At 38.6% G+C, this 18,767-nt stretch overlaps 1 protein-coding gene across 3 annotated transcripts in view; it reads left to right on the top strand.

The window, feature by feature from the left end:
* STOX2 (storkhead box 2) overlaps positions 1–15,891 on the top strand; it is a gene marked incomplete at its 5' end in the record, with an annotated part of 139,561 nt that extends 123,670 nt beyond the window's left edge. For all 3 annotated transcript variants that reach the window (XM_082281300.1, XM_082281301.1, XM_082281302.1), the window contains 3 exons: positions 978–1,130; positions 8,093–10,358; positions 14,907–15,891. In XM_082281300.1, coding sequence (XP_082137426.1) covers positions 978–1,130; positions 8,093–10,358; positions 14,907–15,102 — 2,615 coding nt within the window. In that variant the 3' untranslated portion in view covers positions 15,103–15,891. The remainder of the gene's footprint in view (positions 1–977; positions 1,131–8,092; positions 10,359–14,906) is intronic.
* Positions 15,892–18,767: the final 2,876 nt, after the last annotated feature.

Consider the following 18,767-nt stretch of genomic DNA (forward strand, 5'->3'; position numbering starts at 1 on the left):
AATAGGATTCATGGTCAAGCACCCGTTGTTCTGTCTGTTACGCTTTCTACTCCTTTTCTACTGGCAAGGAAATTCTTTTAACCTGTTGCTTTCCTCTCTTTGAGATCATTGGGGAGCTGTTACTACTTCAAGAAGAGTTACAGAGCAGAATCAGAGATTTATGTACTTGGATAAAGTATGTTAAAGTGTACTTGTATATGTGTAGTCATGCTAGTATTATAATTTTGTAGTTTCTCCTATAACTTTAAGATCTTTTAATGATTTTTTTTTTAACTATAGATTAATAAATAGTTTGTAAGACAACATGAGAAAAGTTACAACAAACTTAATTTTCAGGCCATCCTGAAACCATCAAAACTTCTCTTCTAAAAAATATGTAGTTCGTACAAAGACATTTGGCGTGTAGATCCAGGAGAGGTTTATTCAGGGTATCAGTCTTAAGGTGTTTTGATGCTTTTGCGTCTTTTAAGGAGTGTTCTGTGCTTTATCAGCTGAGTGAAAATGTTATTCTTTAAGTTAGCAACATTTTTTCTGATCTTTATTACTATTAATAAAAAATACTATATCAAATTGAAATGGTGGGTGATGTATACTTTGAAAGAGGAGTGAAACCTCCCCTTTTATGTCCAGAGAAATATGTGGGACTATTTTGTTTGTGCAGTTACCTAGTACAAAGTTAAGCAGGAGGTTTTGCAACCATGAGTCCTAATTTATTGTCATTTTTCTAAGTCTGTCTGTTGTACCCTTTGAGAAACTATGTCTGCATAGTGTATATCTCCCATTTTCCAAAGTTCTCGGTGTCTCTTAAGTTTTGAAATAAGCTGTTGGATGGTTCTCCGTTGTAAGAGTTTTATCCCCAGCTCAGTTCAAGAATGAGAGATCTCTGTGAATTTTCACCAGCTGTATCTCTACATCCTTGTTCTTTGAGTAGATTTTGAAACAAAACGCTTCATTGCACATCTTTTGTCTTTTTACAGGTGATGTATCACCCATCAGCATGTCTCCCATCACTCAGTCACAGTTTATTCCACTTGGGGAAATCCTTTGCCTGGCCATCTCAGCAATGAACTCTGCCCGAAAACAAGTCACACAAGAAGCACTAATGGAGCACCTAACCACCTGCTTCCCAGGTAACCGGTCATTAATAAATCATCAGTCAGATGAGCACATGTCTGCAGAAGGGCAGTTAAAGAATCCTCAGTACCTTCTGGATGGGAATATTGACGAATCCTGACATTCTAACCAAAAGTAAAAGGAGACATTAGGGTTCTAATCTTTATTCTTAAACATATGGAGAATTGAGTTCTCTTTGATAAGACCATTCATGTGAAATGCATTTTGCAGGGCAAATTCCTGACTTTATGTAAGTAATAAAAACTACTTGGAGTACTAAACAACAAAATATTGGCTATTTCCTTTTTTCAGACAGTATCAGAATAAGCTTGTTTGTGATTTTTCTCACAAAATAACCTTTTTTATCATCATTGCCAAAGGAGTACAGGGCTTCTTTAGTAGCTGTGGAGAACAAAGCATGATGTGTCATAGCCAGAGCAAACTCATTTTGACTTGTGGCTTTCAAGCCCCTTGTAGCTAACTCATAAGAGTCCTGTTGACATCATTCAACCAGTCCAAGTGTCATTGTCCAATCTCCAAAGAGGTAACCCCATGGAGGTCTCTGTAGAGACCTCCCTCTTAAAGACCAGGCTTCCCACACAACTGCGTGTCTTCCTTCACCTAGGACAGACTCTCAATGTGTGGTCTGATGCAAGTAGTAGAGTCCAGTGACAGTGATGTGCCTGCCTCAGGGGGAGGTTATATTTAAAGTGAAAGGGCTGTGTAAGCCTACTTTCCAGGAGTTCTCAGATCCTTCTTGGACACAGTTCTGGCTTTTGCTCCTTAATTGCCCTTGTTTGAAAAACAACAACAAAAAAGACAACTCTCTCCATCACTAAACTGAGCGCTTTGGAGAGCTGTAGATAAACTTGCTATGTTCACAAATGCTGGTGTACTGTTCAGAATTCTCATCTGATATTCTTGTCAGCATTTGATAATATTTCTCAAATGGTAAATGGAAAACGTCTTGGTTTAAAGATACTGAAACATCACAAGAAGGGAATCCTGTAGCAAGAATGTACTCTTGAATATGCTGCTTCTGTACTCGCCATCTGTATCTGGAGTGGGTGAATCATGCAAAAGGCATCTTGTAGAGACATTTTACATTGAGGCGCTACAGCATTGGGCAGAGGTTTACGGCTCAAGAGAGCAGAACGTTTTCATTTATGCTTTGTTTGATCCTGGGCAAGATGTTTACATATTCTGCATCTGAGTTTACAGTTCTCTAAAGTAGTTGAGAAATTTCTCCATTGTACCTATTTTATAGCTGTAAAAAGCTAATTAAACATGCTTCAGTACAAAAACTACTGATGCATCTGTCTCATCTAGGCAGTCTAACCACAGCCATGTTTTGATGTCTGGAATTTTTTTGCTTACATTTCAGAGCAAGAGTTACTTAAACCCTTGAAATTTACATGTCTTTTGCTATAACTGGTACTAAGATCTGAGAATTTAAAATATAATTCTCAATTGAGAGCTGTGTTTGGAATAAACAATTCTGTCTGACATTTAATAATTGCACTTTGAAAAAAATACTGCAAGCATATTTTGTAAATACTGGTTTTCTCTCCCTATTTGTAGTTTTGTTTATCAGGCTGATTTTGATAGTAGTGGTAAAAATTGTAAGGGTTAGAATGCAAAGAAGGCAAAGTTCACAATTGTAATTCTTTTAATTCATTTTGATGACTTTTTTCCAAGTTATCTTTTCTATGTATGCTGTGTACTAGAAGAATTTCATAGATTGCAAGTATTTTTTCATTTATTCTATCAATATTTTTATATAAACATTGTTGCATGGTGGAAATGATAATTTATTAGTGACATCCCTTGAGTTTCCTGGAAGCATGATTATCAGTTCACTTGGTGTGTTGTGCAGTTCTTGTTAGACAGAACCAAACATGAAAAATAATTCAACTGGCTGGATTATTTTGTAGACATTGCTCAGACAAAGCCTGAGGCAAGTTAGCACATAGTCTCTTGCTGCCTTTTTTTTTTCCCACTAGCCATTAACATGTGAATTTCTCAAGTCTGAGATTTAAAAAAATAAAAGCCGAGAGCCTCACTTCCTAAAATGTAGAGAAAGTTATTTGAAGGAAAAAAAAATCCACCCTTTGTTGACCAATTTTTCCCCTTCTCTAGAGAAATGCCTTTCTCTCCCAGCCATGACATGTTTAACATAGTAAGCATACATGTTCTCTCAGTGTATGAGGATTATCCAAAATTTTTCTCCTTTCCAATAAACAGAAATTCTTGTGCCGACACTTCTCACTTTTCTGCCCAAATCCCTCTAATAAATCAGCTGTAGCTTTTCGAGGCCTTGTATTCTTTGTGGCTATTGAAAAATACCTGATGTCCTCTCATATTCTGATAGTTTATTTTTCCTAACTAGGTGCTCATGCTCTGAGGGAGAGAAGAGCGTTACCACTGTAGATGTGTCTGTTATTATCACGTAATCTCTCTGTATCTCTTCCTGTAGCAGCACTTGTCTGCGTGTGTTGTTTGTGCTCTAATGAACAGATGCTTCACCACGTTTCATGATGTAGATAAATTTCCTATGACCCCAGTTGCTATTCTCAGAAGTGCCTAAGAATAATAAGCATTTTCCTCAGTGCAGGGTCTTACAGTTGCCATCTAGCCCTCTAGTTTGCTGAGCCATTGTGCAGGCATAAATCTGGGCCATGGCTCTATCTGAAATAAGGTATGCTAATTATTTATAACATCACATAGCAACCACTCCACATCTTTAACTAGTATTTCATGAGCCAATCAGAGTATTTCTTTTATCCCTTGTTAAGCCTTAGCATCAGCTCAGGAGAAAATCATTTTAGCAGATTTAACACCATTTAAGTACTACTTCAGATGTATTTTTCATGAATTTATTTTATTCAAAAAGTTTGTAATGATAATGCACATCTTATTTGTGGTTTTTGTTATTTTTCGGGTTTTTAAAAAAGCAAGAGGGGCTGCTCCTGCACATGCTTCCATTATTCTAACTTAGAATTAAACAATAAGATGTTTGTACAGCCCTACTTTGTAATTTATTGACCATGGTTTAAATCCCATACATTAAATGTAAATCTTTGAAATCCAGTATAAGGAGCTAAGAATGTAACCCCTGTTCTGTGTTTGGCAACCAGACCCTCTTATCTGTATGAAAACATCAAGCCTTAGTCTGTGCTGCCTTTAGTAAGGATGTTTGTCTTTTTTTTTTTCTCCCCAATTTTGTCCACATATATGTTTAAATAATTTTATGACGTTCAAAATTTCAGTGTAGAAAATACTTGTGTATTGGACTAGGTTGCTTTTGAAGCAAGCAGTTTTCTGCAAGCTGGCAAATTCCTCCAACAATCACCTTTATAACTTGACTCTTTAAATATATGAAATATATGTGTAGCACTTAAAAGAAGTGTCTTACATTAACTGAGTTCACTCTAGGTCAGTGTTCTTTGTGAGCAGCAAACAAGACATAATCTTCTGTCTGGAAGCTCAGTGGATGGCATAGTAGACTCTCTTGAGATACAGAAAACGTACATGTCTGATGATTCAGTGTCCAGACAGTTTCTGCTTTTGAATTATTAAACCACTACATAATCTTAAATAACACCACTGCTGTCATGCAATATTTTATGTGCTAGAGTATCTAAGCTACTGGGGATTTCTCCTTTGTTCCTATTTCATGGAGGAAGGGAGACCATAAGGAGAGTTCTGAATGCAAGGGGATAGGTTGTGTATAGACATTATGTGGGCAGATTATTTTAAAGAGGAAAGTCTTGAGAAAGCCAAGAAATCTGTATTCACTCTATATCCCACTGTTCTTTTTTTAATGTCATTGCTCCTGTCTGCCATGCAGGAAAGCCTAAGTTGACTTTGGGTCTGTTTCTGCTTTTGTAAGTACCTAAAAGAGCTTGGAATAAAACCCATAGCTTACCCGTACCTGACAATGCTGACCTCCCAAGATTTGCATCTGCTGTCATCACTGCTGGCTTAGTGAACCACAGCATGGACTGTATGCTGGGAGTGATAAAAGTGATAGTCTTCAACTCCAGAGAGAAGGCTGACACGATTAAATTTATAGCATCATTGACTGCCAGGCGTGCTAATTGTTTTTTTCCTTGGTGTTCATCTGCACATTCTCCATTCACAGGAGTTACTCACTTAAAGTAACTACTGTGCATCCAGTGTTTAGAGACTCACCCAACACACTGTAGCCCTTATAGTTTACTGGGTGAAAAATACTTATTATTATTTTTACCATGTATTTGCAGTGCATTTTTGCCTAAATTGGTGTAAAATGTCAGTACACCCATTTCAGTCTCTTTCCCTAGCTTTTCTTTAAGGTCCCAAGAGAAAAACTTTCATCCCTTTTATTTTTGTTGTGGTGTTTTTGAAACAGTATGTTAAGTCTTTTAAGTAAAATAAGGATGAAGAACCAAGTTCTCACAAAGGTAAGTACATGTTGAAGTATTTACTTGTAAGCTTCTGAAAAGTGCAATGGGTCGGGCAGGTTATTTTTGTCGGGTAAGGAAGAGAGGTTGGTTGCTGCAGAGCAGGTGCAGCTGAGTTGGACCATGGTTGGACCCTGCAGTGCATATTCAGCACAGGATGGAGAAGCAAATGAGCTTGAGATTAGCAGTCATCCACGTCTTGTCATGATGTCAAAGGGGTGGCGTTGCCCAAGCAAGCATAGAAGCTCCACTGCAGGAATGAAGAGTTAGATGACCACTGGTTGTTATGGGGATTGAAATCACTCTTCATGTTCCTGTGTGCTATCAAAAGCTCATGCAGAGAACAGCCTGCTCTGCCTCACAATCCAGAGGAAGCTCACCATATTGTTTACTTCAGTCCAGAGAGATTCAGAATTCTGGGCTAGGTAAGAGTAGTCCTTTTTTTCCCCAGCTCTCTGGATTTCAGCTTTTCCCCACCTGTTGCTGTTTCTGGCATATTAGCTCGTCCAGAGGTTCTGGGGGGCTTTGTTACTCTCTCTCAGATTATTACAGAAATTATGGACACCTGCATGAAAAGGGGAGCAAATGCAAGCTCCTGATTCTCCATAATTTTTTCCAATTTTCATTCTCATTTATGCTCTCAGATTATATCCTATCTTGGCCTCTCACATCCGAAGTGGCCCCAATATTTCAGCACTATGGACTGTGCATGAAATGTATTAACTCTACCCCAGTCAAAACCAGCACATGTCCCTGTGTACTTCTCGCTGGTTCCTTCTGTGTTGTAACTGCTTTCACCCGTGTCCATGTTGTTCCTAACCCTTTGCTGTTTCCATTTTAAGATTTTAGTTATGGATATGAGTAGTATGGTCATGTCACTAAGTTCAAACAACACTCAAAGTCAGACATAAGAATATTTACTATGTTGCCTGCAACCCAGCTGCAAGAAAGAGGATGAGTTGAGGAATTAGCATAATTTTTCTTGTTGCTTTTAATGGGTATTGCTGTCACAAGGAGATCAGTGACCTTGCAGGCTCCAACCTTTTGACGTGTCGGAGATGAGTTGGTGACCAGACACTGTGTGCTACTGGAGATACTGTGTTTGTGGCAGGTACCCTGGCTGGGATTTCTCCATGAAGAGTTTTTGTAAAAAGCGTATGCTTCACTGAAACGTTTTTGCATGCATTGAAATTCAGTTCTTCAAGACAGAGTTTGACTTGTCAAGGTCCTGGCCAACCTGATCTAAATTGGCCAGGATTTGAGTAGGGGTGCTGACCAGATGAATTAATGGGTTCTCTTCCAACCTAAGTTGCTCTCTGATTCTTTTTTTTCCCCTAAATTACTTTTGTTTAAGAGAAAACTAAGACCCAGAATAAATAATAATAACCTTTTCAGTTTAAAATAGACCATCCAAACCTTTAAAGAAATGTCTCTAGTTCTAAAAATGTAAACCAGACTAGTACTCAAAATTAAAACACATTTTATTTAAACAAAATGTATTGATTGAAGATAGCTTTTTCCACTGATAACTTGGAAGCATTTTAATTTTTTTTATTCAGCATAAACAGAGTTTTTAAAACCAGTTTGTGAACTGAAGTTCCTGTTTCCTTAGCTCTAGATGGAACTTACTCCTAGACACAACATGCAACTTAGTGTTTTATCTAGTAAAGTATTGAAGGCTTGGTCCAGCGCCACTGAATCCAGCAGGTGCCCTGGTAGTGGGAAGGATCTGCCTTCAATCTAGACAATGCCAGTTCTACCATATGCCATTGATGCAGGGTAGTCATATTTTTCCCTCTCTCAGTATGCAATACATGTACTTAGATAGCATCCCTCACATCTCACATGAAAGAAGCAACTCTGAGAAGTAAATTTTTGGGACCTAAATCTGTAACTTCCAGCATAATGGAAAGGTCTTTCTAGGTAAGATGAACTGTATTATTCAGGATGTCTCTGTTTTGTAGCAGCTGATGTAGTTGAAACATATTTTAATGGGAGAGCAAATCAGTTAAATCAGGATTGTGATAAAGGGACAGTTTGAGGAACTGCTTTTTTTTGCTGTGTAGTATTCTGTGGAAAAAGCAGCTTAGGCATCCAAAATAACAAGTAACTACTGTTTTATATGTGACAAGGTATTTTAAGACTAGTTCTGGTGAATTTGGATATAAATACTTAGTTGGAAGAGGTATAAAATTAGAGTATTTCCCCTGACACTCTGATTTTCAGTGATTCCATCTTGTAGCTTAAGGTCACCTGCACATTGGAAGTGACTAGAAGTTCTCTTGGGGTTTTTTTTGCATTTTATTAATGGCCTCCTTTCCATTTAATTAATAATTGATATGTCTGAAGTGTAGGAGATAAGTGGAGAAATAAACAGAGAAGAGAATGCCTAACAAAATGCTTTACTAGAGCTGTTTGTTCAGCATATTCCAGCTTGCACATTGCAAAAACTAGCTTTTTGTTGGGGAGGGGGAAACCAGAGTGTCTGACACAGTTTTGTGCACTTCCTGATATGTGTTTACTATCATTTCTAGGAGTTCCAACACCCAGTCCAGAAATCCTTCGACATACTTTGAATATGCTTGTACGGGAGAGGAAAATATACCCAACTCCGGATGGTTATTTCATTGTAACCCCGCAGACTTACTTTATAACACCATCTCTCATAAGAACTAACAGTAAATGGTACCATTTGGATGAGAGGATACCTGACAGGTCTCAATGTACCTCTCCACAACAAGGAACAATAACTCCCTCCACCTCGGGATGTGTCAGGGACCGAACACTACCCAAAAACCACTGCGACTCCTGCCATTGTTGCAGAGAAGACATGCACAGCATGCATGCATCTACCCTACAGAGGAAATCAGCAAAAGACTGTAAAGACTCATACTGTCCTCCTTCGTTATGTCAGGTCCCACCTACTGAGAAAAGTAAAAGTACTGTCAATTTTTCATATAAAGCAGAGACACTCACAAAGCCTAAGGATGTAGAAAAGCAGTCTAAGAAATTTGGACTCAAATTATTCCGATTAAGTTTTAAGAAGGATAAGACCAAACAGTTGGCAAATTTCTCTGCCCAGTTTCCTCCAGAGGAGTGGCCGCTAAGGGACGAGGACACCCCTACCACTATACCTAGAGAGGTAGAAATGGAGATTATTAGGCGCATTAACCCGGACTTGACTGTGGAAAATGTCATGAGACACACTGCACTAATGAAGAAACTTGAAGAAGAAAAAGCTCAACGAAGCAAAGCAGGATCTTCAGCTCACCACAGTGGGCGAAGTAAAAAGAGCAGGAATCACAGAAAGTCTCATGGGAAATCGAGGTCTCACAGCAAGACCCGGGTGTCCAAAGGAGACCCATCAGATGGCTCTCATTTGGATATACCTGCTGAAAGGGAGTATGAGTTCTATGATCCCTTGACTCGATCCCCACGGGAAGGCTGTTTTATAATAGAACACAAGGGAGATAATTATATAATGCACAGCAATCCTAACATGATTGAATCTCACTTTCCCATGACACCAGAGTGGGATGTGTCTGGTGAACTGGCCAAAAGAAGAACTGAAATGCCTTTCCCTGAACCTTCCAGGGGAAGCTCCCACTCCAAGGTCCATCGGAGCCACAGCCATACACAGGATAGACGATCAAGGAATGAGCGGTCCAGTAAGGCTAAAGAAAGGTCTAGATCCATGGATAACTCCAAGGGACCTCTGGGCTCAGCTACTTTAGGCACACCTGAAGATATAGGTGAAGGCTGTAGCCCAGATGACCAAACAACTAGCCAAACCTACATTGATGATAGTACCTTAAGGCCATCTCAGTCTCTCAGTCATCAAAGGGCTCTGATTTCATCTGCAAGCTACAAAGAGACTTGCATCCCTGAAATAGCTGGTGGCGGTGTAGAAACCCCCAGTTCTTGTAGCCTATTGGAACAAGGCAAGCCTACAGAGAATTTGCCATCATATAGTGAGCTCAACTCCTGCACAACAAAATCTGCAGTTGATGACTACTTTCAGTGCAACACATCCAGTGAGACTGTGCTTACTGCTCCATCACCACTGGGAAAGAATAAAGAGGATCATGATACGTTAACAGGGACAGATGGGCTAAAAAAAATTACTCCCACAGAAAGACAGTCTCAACATATTGCTAGGGAGCCTGGGGTGCACAAGGAGGAGTCCCCAAAGGGCCCAAGCAGTGGTTCAGTGATTGCTGGCCAAACTCCAGAGGTGATTGCAAACGGGCGGCTGGTTCAACACCATAGCACTGAATCAAGCAGCCTTGATAAAAGGAAAGAAATATTTAGCAAGGATACACTCTTTAAGCCTCTACACAACACTCTTTCTGTGAATAGTTACCATAAGTCTAACACACCTCTGCTAAAGCCCCATCAAAAGACCCCCTCTGACACATTGCCAGTCAGATGTGAGAAACTTGAACAAGCGATGGTAACCTCAGTCACACAAGTCATGCCTGTTTCTCAGAGACAGCAGGAGACAACCGGGAACCAGGAGGCCTCCTTTGACTACTACAACGTATCTGATGATGATGACTCAGAGGAAGGAGCCAACAAAAATGCCGAGGAAGAAAAGAACAGGGATGATGTTGGTACGATGCAGTGGCTCCTAGAGAGAGAAAAGGAAAGGGATTTGCAGCGAAAGTTTGAGAAGAATCTTACTCTTCTCACCCCAAAGGAAACAGAAAATAGCAACAACCAGAGAGCCACCCACTCAGCCCGCCTGGACAGCATGGACAGCAGCAGCATTACTGTGGACAGCGGGTTCAACTCTCCACGGTAGGACTGTCACATTCATTGCAGCTTTACAGACTAGGAAGTTCCATTTGCGGTTTTATGGGTGTGTGATATTGGTGACAGAATGTAGGGCTCTATTAAAAAATTTCACACATTTTGAGACTGTGTTTTCTACAGCTCTGGAATCCTCTATTCAGATGTGTAGGTTTCCCACCATGCAGTAAGATACCAATGACCATTTGCGGCATTGACTCTGTATTAGTTCATTTTCTGTTTGCTGAAAACCTCCCTGTATCCTTTTTTTTCCTGTATTAAACTTGTGTTTGCTTTTAGAATAAAAGGGATGAGCTCCTGCAAACTCTTCCCTTTCCCTCTAAGATACCATCAACAAGACTAATGGAAAGATTAGTCCTGACTAGGTGGCATAATCTTTGGCTCAGACAAAAAGAAAAACAAATTATACTGGTTTGTGTTTGGGCTTCCTTGTTTGTTTTCTTCAAAAATTTTGTAAGTGTATCTAGTCACCATTCCAGACTGGTGAGACTGGAATAGCCACTCCCCCTACAAGTTAAAAGTGCTCAGGATATTTGAACTTCAGATGTAACAACACTGCTGAGAGAGAGGTGCCTTGTCTAAGATACTTGGGAAAAGAGTCCAGATGTTTGCGTGTGGTGGTGCTGGTTAGTAATTACTATTCCAGGGATTTCAGGCATCGTGGAAGTCTCAGTGTGCTAGAAGTCTTACAAGTGTAGGGAGGAGAGAGTTGGTGCAATCCCTGCCCTGGAGATTTCACGAGTTCATTTCCAGGTTAAGATTCCTTTACTCGAGCCTTCTTCCTTATCTCTCTGACCTTTGGCAGTCCTAGATCCTTGATGGAATGGAGCTTGACCAGTTTTGTTTTGCCTGCATAGCAACTCATCAGAGTTCAGAACAATGACTCTAAGAGCACAGAAATAATTTACAGTAGTAGTTCTCTTAGAGTGTCTTCCTTAAGCTTAAATTATTTATTGTCTATGTTTAAAAATAAAACCTCCAAGACTGATTTCGTATTACATGAAAAAAAAAGGGGTTTTTTTTGTTTGGTTTTTTTTGTGACTTTTTTTATTTTCCCCTGTAAATGGTGTTCTTATTCCTCAGAAGTATATATTTTTTTTACATCTGTAGCAAAGGCTCTCAGAGAGGCATTTGAAGGATTTCCTGTTTCTGCACAGGACTAAATTTTATTTTCAGTTGAAGTCCTGTTACTCTGGAAGAAATTCCTTTGGATTTGGTGGTTACTCCCACTTGATGTTAATGACGACAGAAATTAGTGAGCTTGGTGCAGCTTACAGAGATGTATCAAACTAGAGCAGGCTTCTAGCGAATGTATAGTTTTTCTGAGTAAAAAATTTGAAAAATAATTTGAGTAAATCATACAACTGAGTCCATCCTAAAAAGGAAGCTTGAGAATGTTTTGAATTTGTGTTATTGATTGTTCTGCAGATGCCTGACATCTTTCTCACATAGAACTGTTGTATGACACTGTTGGCACTTTTCTTTTTTAAATGTGATCTCTTCCTGTAGTTAAAGTGCTATACTTGCAGACAGTTTTTGTGGGGGAGTATGTTGTGGTATTTGCTTCTTGCTCAGCCTGTCCTACTTCTCAGAGTATGAGAATCACCTCCAGGACAGGATATCGACTGCATTAAAAATCAGTTCTTGGACTACTGTTTTGTATGCTAGCTGATTATCAAGCTTGTGTTTCTGATTAATGCAATGGTAGACATTTTCTTCCCTAATTATTTACACAAAAGCTAAAATTTCTGTCTATGTTAGACTTAGCTAGCAAGAAAACAGGATATGGTGAGCATACTGGATTTAGTGCTGCTATACTACTTTGTTTAAATCAAAAGGGAAACAGATGAACAGCTTTCAACAATGTTTGTGTTCCACACATTTTTTTTTAAATTTTACTGTTTACTTATTAACAAATACCATTTTTTGGCAAGGCCACATAAAGTAAGCTTAAAAAAAACCCAAACCGAAACATTCTGTAGGGTATTTAGTTTTGTGAGACCAACATATAGTCTGGATATTTAAAAGCTTTTTCATTAACTTTGCATCAAAATTACTAAATTTGATGATTTTCCTGAGTTCTGGTCACTCCTTGGTATAAGTCTCTAAAAATAAATTGAACTGAGAGTGAATTCAGCCCTTTGGCTAAAAGTACCATGCTGTTATTTTTATTCTACCTTATAATAAAAAATGCACTCCACAGCCCTTTTCCAGGAAATACAAAATAGCCATCCAGCGTCCATCTGGTAATATTCACCTAGGTCTGACAGTGTCCTTTAGCAGATGGCTAGTGAAGAACAGAAGAACAGGTTGTGCATATAGTGATGTTCCACAGGTATATTCTTGTAGCCTCCACTGATGATGTAACTCTGCTTCCTGAGGTGGGGTGGTATCTTTTCGTTCAAGCTGAAGTGTGCAACATTGTTTGGGGAATCAAAATTACCAATTTCACATTATAAAAGAAGAAATACATTTCTAAAGTCTGATAAATTGGAAAAAAGGACAGTAAAAAAATTAAGAAAGAAATGGGTGTAGTTAAAGAGATGTGCAATGGTCATTTGACTTGCAAAGTATTTTTGTGCAAAATGTGTGAACATACTAATCACCACTGGGAGAAAAAGCCTCACAATATTTTGTGCATTGCTTTTTTGCAAGTTATATATAGTAAATGTTAGCTGTCAAGATTAATTTTATTCCTTTATTTTTAGAGTTTATATAATACTGTTGCTCCTTTGTCACCTAAAGAAGCTAATTTTGGCATTACTCGGCATGCAAATTTTTCAATGCAGTTTTTATATGTATACATGTTGTAACGGTCAGTTTGTAATATCAGAGTTGAGCATGTTTGAAGATCTGGAATTGGTGGTCCCCTAAAGAATGATACAATACTAAATCATCTCTGAAAACTAAGATTTGCATCTATTTTCATTAAAAAGCAGAGGTAGAGGAATCAAGAAATGAGCAAGAGAAGTGCACCATACATCATTGCAGCTAACAGAAATCATTTACTCTGTGTGTCACCCATCATAGCTCTTTGGAACTGTGGAAAATAAGACAATCATTGGCAGAAGAATATCAGTACCACTTTGACCAGTTTAAAAGATCTATGAGAGTTTTCCTAAAAGCCTCATTGATTTTCCAGACTCAGTCAGTTTAAGATTATTTAAATCTGCCCTACAACTAGGAAAAGTATTTTTTCCTTCCCCTATGCCATGCACTGACACTTTTCTCCCCTGCCACATCTAAAGCTGTGCATTCCTGCTCTTCCCCTAATGCTAGCACTAATGTTTTGGGGTTTTTTCATTGGGCTGGTATTTAACTGAGAGCAGTCCCTGATCTGTCTGGCTGCCTGCAAGGCTTAGTCAGGGAAGCAGCAGAAACCTTTGGCAGGGTCAGGTCCACACAAGGCAGGCAAGAGCTGTCCCTTTCAGTAGCAGGTAAATTTAGGTTGACTTTAAACTGACTATGAAACTTTTGTCATTAGTATCCTTGTTTCTAGTGCTTATTTAACAACTGCATTCAGTCCTCTAAATGTATTCTGTAAACATCTCCATAGCAAGTGATGATATCATTTTACAAAGAAGCAGGGCTACAGGTGAAGGATACATAACCAGGGGGCCACATGGCTGTTTGAAAGCAAATCCATTTCTGAACAGGCACACATTACTTGGAGATCAAAAATTGTTTAGTAGTGTAAAGACAACACAAAGAGTAGTACTGGTAAAAGTAGCCTTAGCACGTCATGACCGAGTTTTTTAAAAGCTGTAGACTAAAATACAGGCTTCTCTGCATTCATAATTAGATGTATTGTTAAAAGGCTTAATCTTTAAAAGTGTTAAGTGAAGTGTCCTGTTACTCTTGTGGTTAAATGATACATTAGACCTAAAGGAACACTGTCCATTTTCTGAATGAAACAGCAGCACTAGTTGTTCAGGGCACATCACGGACCAGGCAGTTAAGATTTCTCTTTGTCTTGGTGAGTTGCAATCATCTCAGTTGCAAAGCAAAATTGAAGTGTTGCATTTAGAAGCATTGTGGGTTTAATGTAAGGTAAAACTTTTATTTAATATCTTGTTTACAAAAACATACGTAGAAGAGGAGACAGCAGAGGATGCTGTGTTACATGATTGCTGTCCTAGGTCTGCCTAGTTCACAGAGCTTATTTGATGAAGCTGCTTTGTGCAAAACTGCACCAGTCAGGAAAAAAAACTAGCACATTCCAAGTGCAAGATGGAAGCTATTTCCTTGGGTGAAAAATTCAGATGCTTGATACTGGTTCAGCTTACAGTTTGTGTGACAGTTTCAGCTGTGCTTAGTGCTATACCTGTGTTATGGTATGATGACTGCTGAGCACCTCTGGGACAAGTTTTGGAGGAACATATGTGTACTGTCAAAAAGAGATGATTTATTGGTGTGACGTTACATGCAAACACAGGAAACCTGCTATAAAACATTCTATTCTCCTTTCCTGTCTGGTCGATAGATATATAGGCATGTCATATATGAGTGTGTATATATATTTCTTTTCCGTTCCAGTACTCGTGAGAGCCTGGCATCCAACACTTCAAGTATTGTTGAAAGCAACAGACGTCAGAACCCCGCTCTGAGCCCTGCACATGGTGGCGCAGGCCCAACGTTCAACTTTCGAGCCACTGCAGACCCACCCACGAGTGAAGCTGAGAAACTCCAGAAACCTGGTAACTGCCTGCAAGCTTCTGTCACTAGTGTCTGATAGTCAGCCTGCCTCAGATCGTCTGTCTCATCCTATACAGCAAAGTTTACGACACTGGGACTGATGTTTACATCTTTGGGGAAAAATAAAACAAGCATCTCAACCACAGTTTTAGTGTTTACTTAAACTGTGCTGCTATGTAGACTAGGGGCAACAAAGAAATCTTTATTTCAAGGTATTGCTTTTCACATTTGCGGCTCTGTAGCAACAGAATAGCAGTAGGGATAATATGTACACTTTTTGCTTCACTTAATTGTAACTGAGCACATATATGAAAGTCTAGACACTGTAAGTGTAATCTGCATTTTCAATGTCCATGCAGTTGCCAACTTCATTTAAAAAAATGCCACAGATGTGTGATGCCCCTGGTCAGAGGCTAAACTCTGCTGCAGAGTTCATCATTTTTTTCCTTCAAAAACTGAGCCACTGCTGAAAGTAACCAGCCAGGATCACCATGAGGAAAAACAATGCCAAACATGACAAGTCATGACCTCAGCTCTATATGTGAATTATTAATACTGATCAGTCATTTTCACTGTGCATTTTTGTGACACAATTTTACAAATACCTGGTTAAGCAAGTAAAAGGAGGTTTGGGGGTTGTTTTGGTTTGCTTTTTTTCTAGGTATGGAGGGTGGGTAGGGAGGCGGCTCCTCCTTTTGTTTCAAAAATATGAGAGATGTTTACTTAATGAGACTTGCTACTTGACCTTCCATAGTCACCAGTGAGGAGGTGGGCCTTTGCATAGAGGGGGGAGTGGGGAGGAAAGGGAAAGATGTAACTGTCATGGAGCCACAATGTGGAGTGACACGAAATATATTAAATGTCTTCAGTATAATTCACATATTTTAAGAATCTAATTCTTGTGTCACTTCTGGTATTGCAACTTGCCATTAATATAGGAATCAGGATAACTAATTTCTTGGAACAAAAATATCCTTTATGATATAAATGACAAGTATGGCCTGAAGAATTGATTTCTTTCTAGTGGAAGGACATAAATCTATTTTATGTAGCTTATTAAATAGAGTGCCTAAATTAGGCTATTAAAAATAGCATACAATGTAATGATTATCAGAGAACAAAATTTAGAGAATTATAAACTTCTGGCCTTTTTATTCGTGGATGTTACTTGCAATTTAGCATTTTATGGACATGTCTGGTTTCTAGAAATTCAATGTGTCCACTTGGTTTGCAGTAGAAATCTGAGTTCTGCAGGCATGGTACATCCTAATTGCTCTCCCTAAACTGTTACTCCAATGTAATTAGTACTATGCTAATTACTGCAGAGTAAATTCTACAGATAGTTAAACTCCAAGAGTAATTTTAGGTATAGGGTCGCATTCTGCTCTGTTACTCATGCAACCTGGTAGTGCAACAAACTGTTTTTTATCAGAACAGACGAATTGGTGGAAGGATAACACAGATACTAAAATGTGCAACAGCCCAAATTGTTTCATAGAAAAGGGCCATTTACCCTGTCTAGCTCTTGTAGTACACAGGTATGAAACCCAACTGTACATATTAAACCCCAGTATTTTCATCAGGTTCTGGTGACATTTATTACTCTGTATACAAAGTTATTTGAGCTTCAGTTATGTTCTCTATTGTCATCAGAAGTCTTTACTGAAGATTCAGCCTTATGTTACACCGTCGGATAGAGTTCATTTACTTACAAAACAGCTTTCTAACTCTGCACACCATCGGTTTCCAGTTCTGTCAAGAATACCCAGTCAAGGCACGGGTCTGTTTCCATTGATTTCAGTGTATAATTTCCATTTCATAGGAGCAATAAGACCTTTCAGTGCACATAAAGGAAATTATTGTGCTTTTGGTTGGTTATCAAAGTCACTTGGCCTTTAGCCTTCTGCCTTATCATACCTTCCAAGATGTGCTCTAATTACCATATAATGCTTTGCATGACGCATCTTATTATTCGATATGTAACTCCAGCCGTACTTATTCCATGCAAACTGTTGAGTCAGAGTTTTTGTGGGGAATTGTCATATACTATGCAGTGGCTGACTGTGATTTTGTTTCTGAGATGAGCTCTGACATCAGTAGTATGTATCAATTCAGTAAATAAAAATGTCGAAATGATAAAAAAACTTACAGTGATGATCTGAAGTACTAATGGCAGTATTAAAATGTGAAGAGCAGAAACAGGTTTCACCTTTGGGGAAATAATTGTTTGTCATAAGCTAGTCAGAATTTGTGCAGGCAGCTGGTTGTACAGAAGACATCATTCCAACAAAATGTGATAGTACATACCTATAAACTGTATAGTATGTTATTTCCTAAAGTTCCCAGAGACCAGCAGACAACATAAATGTCATATTAATGTTGACATGGCATTGTACCAATATTAATGTGACTCTTGGAATATGGAATGTAAACAGAAGTTTCAAATAGAAACGTTCTAATCTTGATTTTTTTTTTCCTTTTAAAATCAACAATGGAAAATAAGAAAATTCCATCTTGAGGTTCTGGTAACAAAACCACGAGAGTGGAGCTTGAGTGCTTTATGTCACCCTAATCCTTTGATGAAATCATAGCCTTGTATTATGTGGTTGCTTATCTATCATTCTTCTAATGTATCAATTTAAAGGTTTACAGAGTTAGATTAGGTTGAATCTGTGTTGTGTTCAACTGTAAAGGGTCAACACAAATCTGTCGGCATTTTGCACACTTAATATGTATTATTATAATACAACATGTTACTTTTATGGTAATTTTTTTTACACATATAACTACCTCCATGAATTTGATGAAATGCAGCAACATGAAAAGTGTATTGTACAAAGCAAGGTTAGAAACTTTGAAGCATTAGGTCATGGCGTTCTCTTGTGTGTCAAAGCTTGCATATGAAGTCATCATGTTTCCATTGCCACAATTTCCTTCTACAATGTTAATAAGATGGCTTTCAGATGAGTCACTTAAAGACTGACAAGGCTGCATAATTGGGATAAAAGTGAAAGGGAGGATGAAACCTTCCATCCTCTCCCCAGTTACTGCTAAAATTTCTGCCTGGTAGAACTTGAAAATGTATTTGTAATTTAGCAAATTAGAAACATCTACAGTCTGTGAAATACGATTGACAGTTTAGGGTTTAACAGAAGACACTTTGGGTATTTTCTTGGCAGCCTTCAGATACTTGGGGCCCTATTCTGCCTCCATCTTTGTCAACATTAGTACATCATGGTTTCTCTGAACTGGCAAGGGTGTTTAAACAGCTCTTTCTCTAATGATACACACTCTGGTCTCTAGATTGTGTGCATCTAAAACATTTGCTCCTATAGAAATTACCAACAGCCTTTAATTGACGTGTCTGGGAGCAGTATGAGGGTCCCTACTCGAGGTATGTGCCTATTGTTCAAAGAGCATGGGCAAGTTTCCAAGAAAAATTAAGCTGGCTTTTGAAAAGTAGCCAGCTGCAACAAGCCACCTTTCAAGAGGGAAGAAAGAAAGATTTTTCCAAAAACCAAGGGAAGAAAGTGGCAGTTGAACCTAAGCAGATCGCATTATATACAAATCCCGATTTATGAACACCTTTCAGCAAACCTAGTACCGTTATCCTTATGCAAATTAATATACAATCATCAGTTGAGCTAATTTTGCCATTTTAAGTATTTCAGTTAAAATTTAGAAGAAATCATTAGCCATTTG

The sequence above is a fragment of the Coloeus monedula genome, assembly GCF_965178545.1.
Source record: "Coloeus monedula genome assembly, chromosome: 5".
Classification (NCBI taxonomy): Eukaryota; Metazoa; Chordata; class Aves; order Passeriformes; family Corvidae; genus Coloeus; species Coloeus monedula.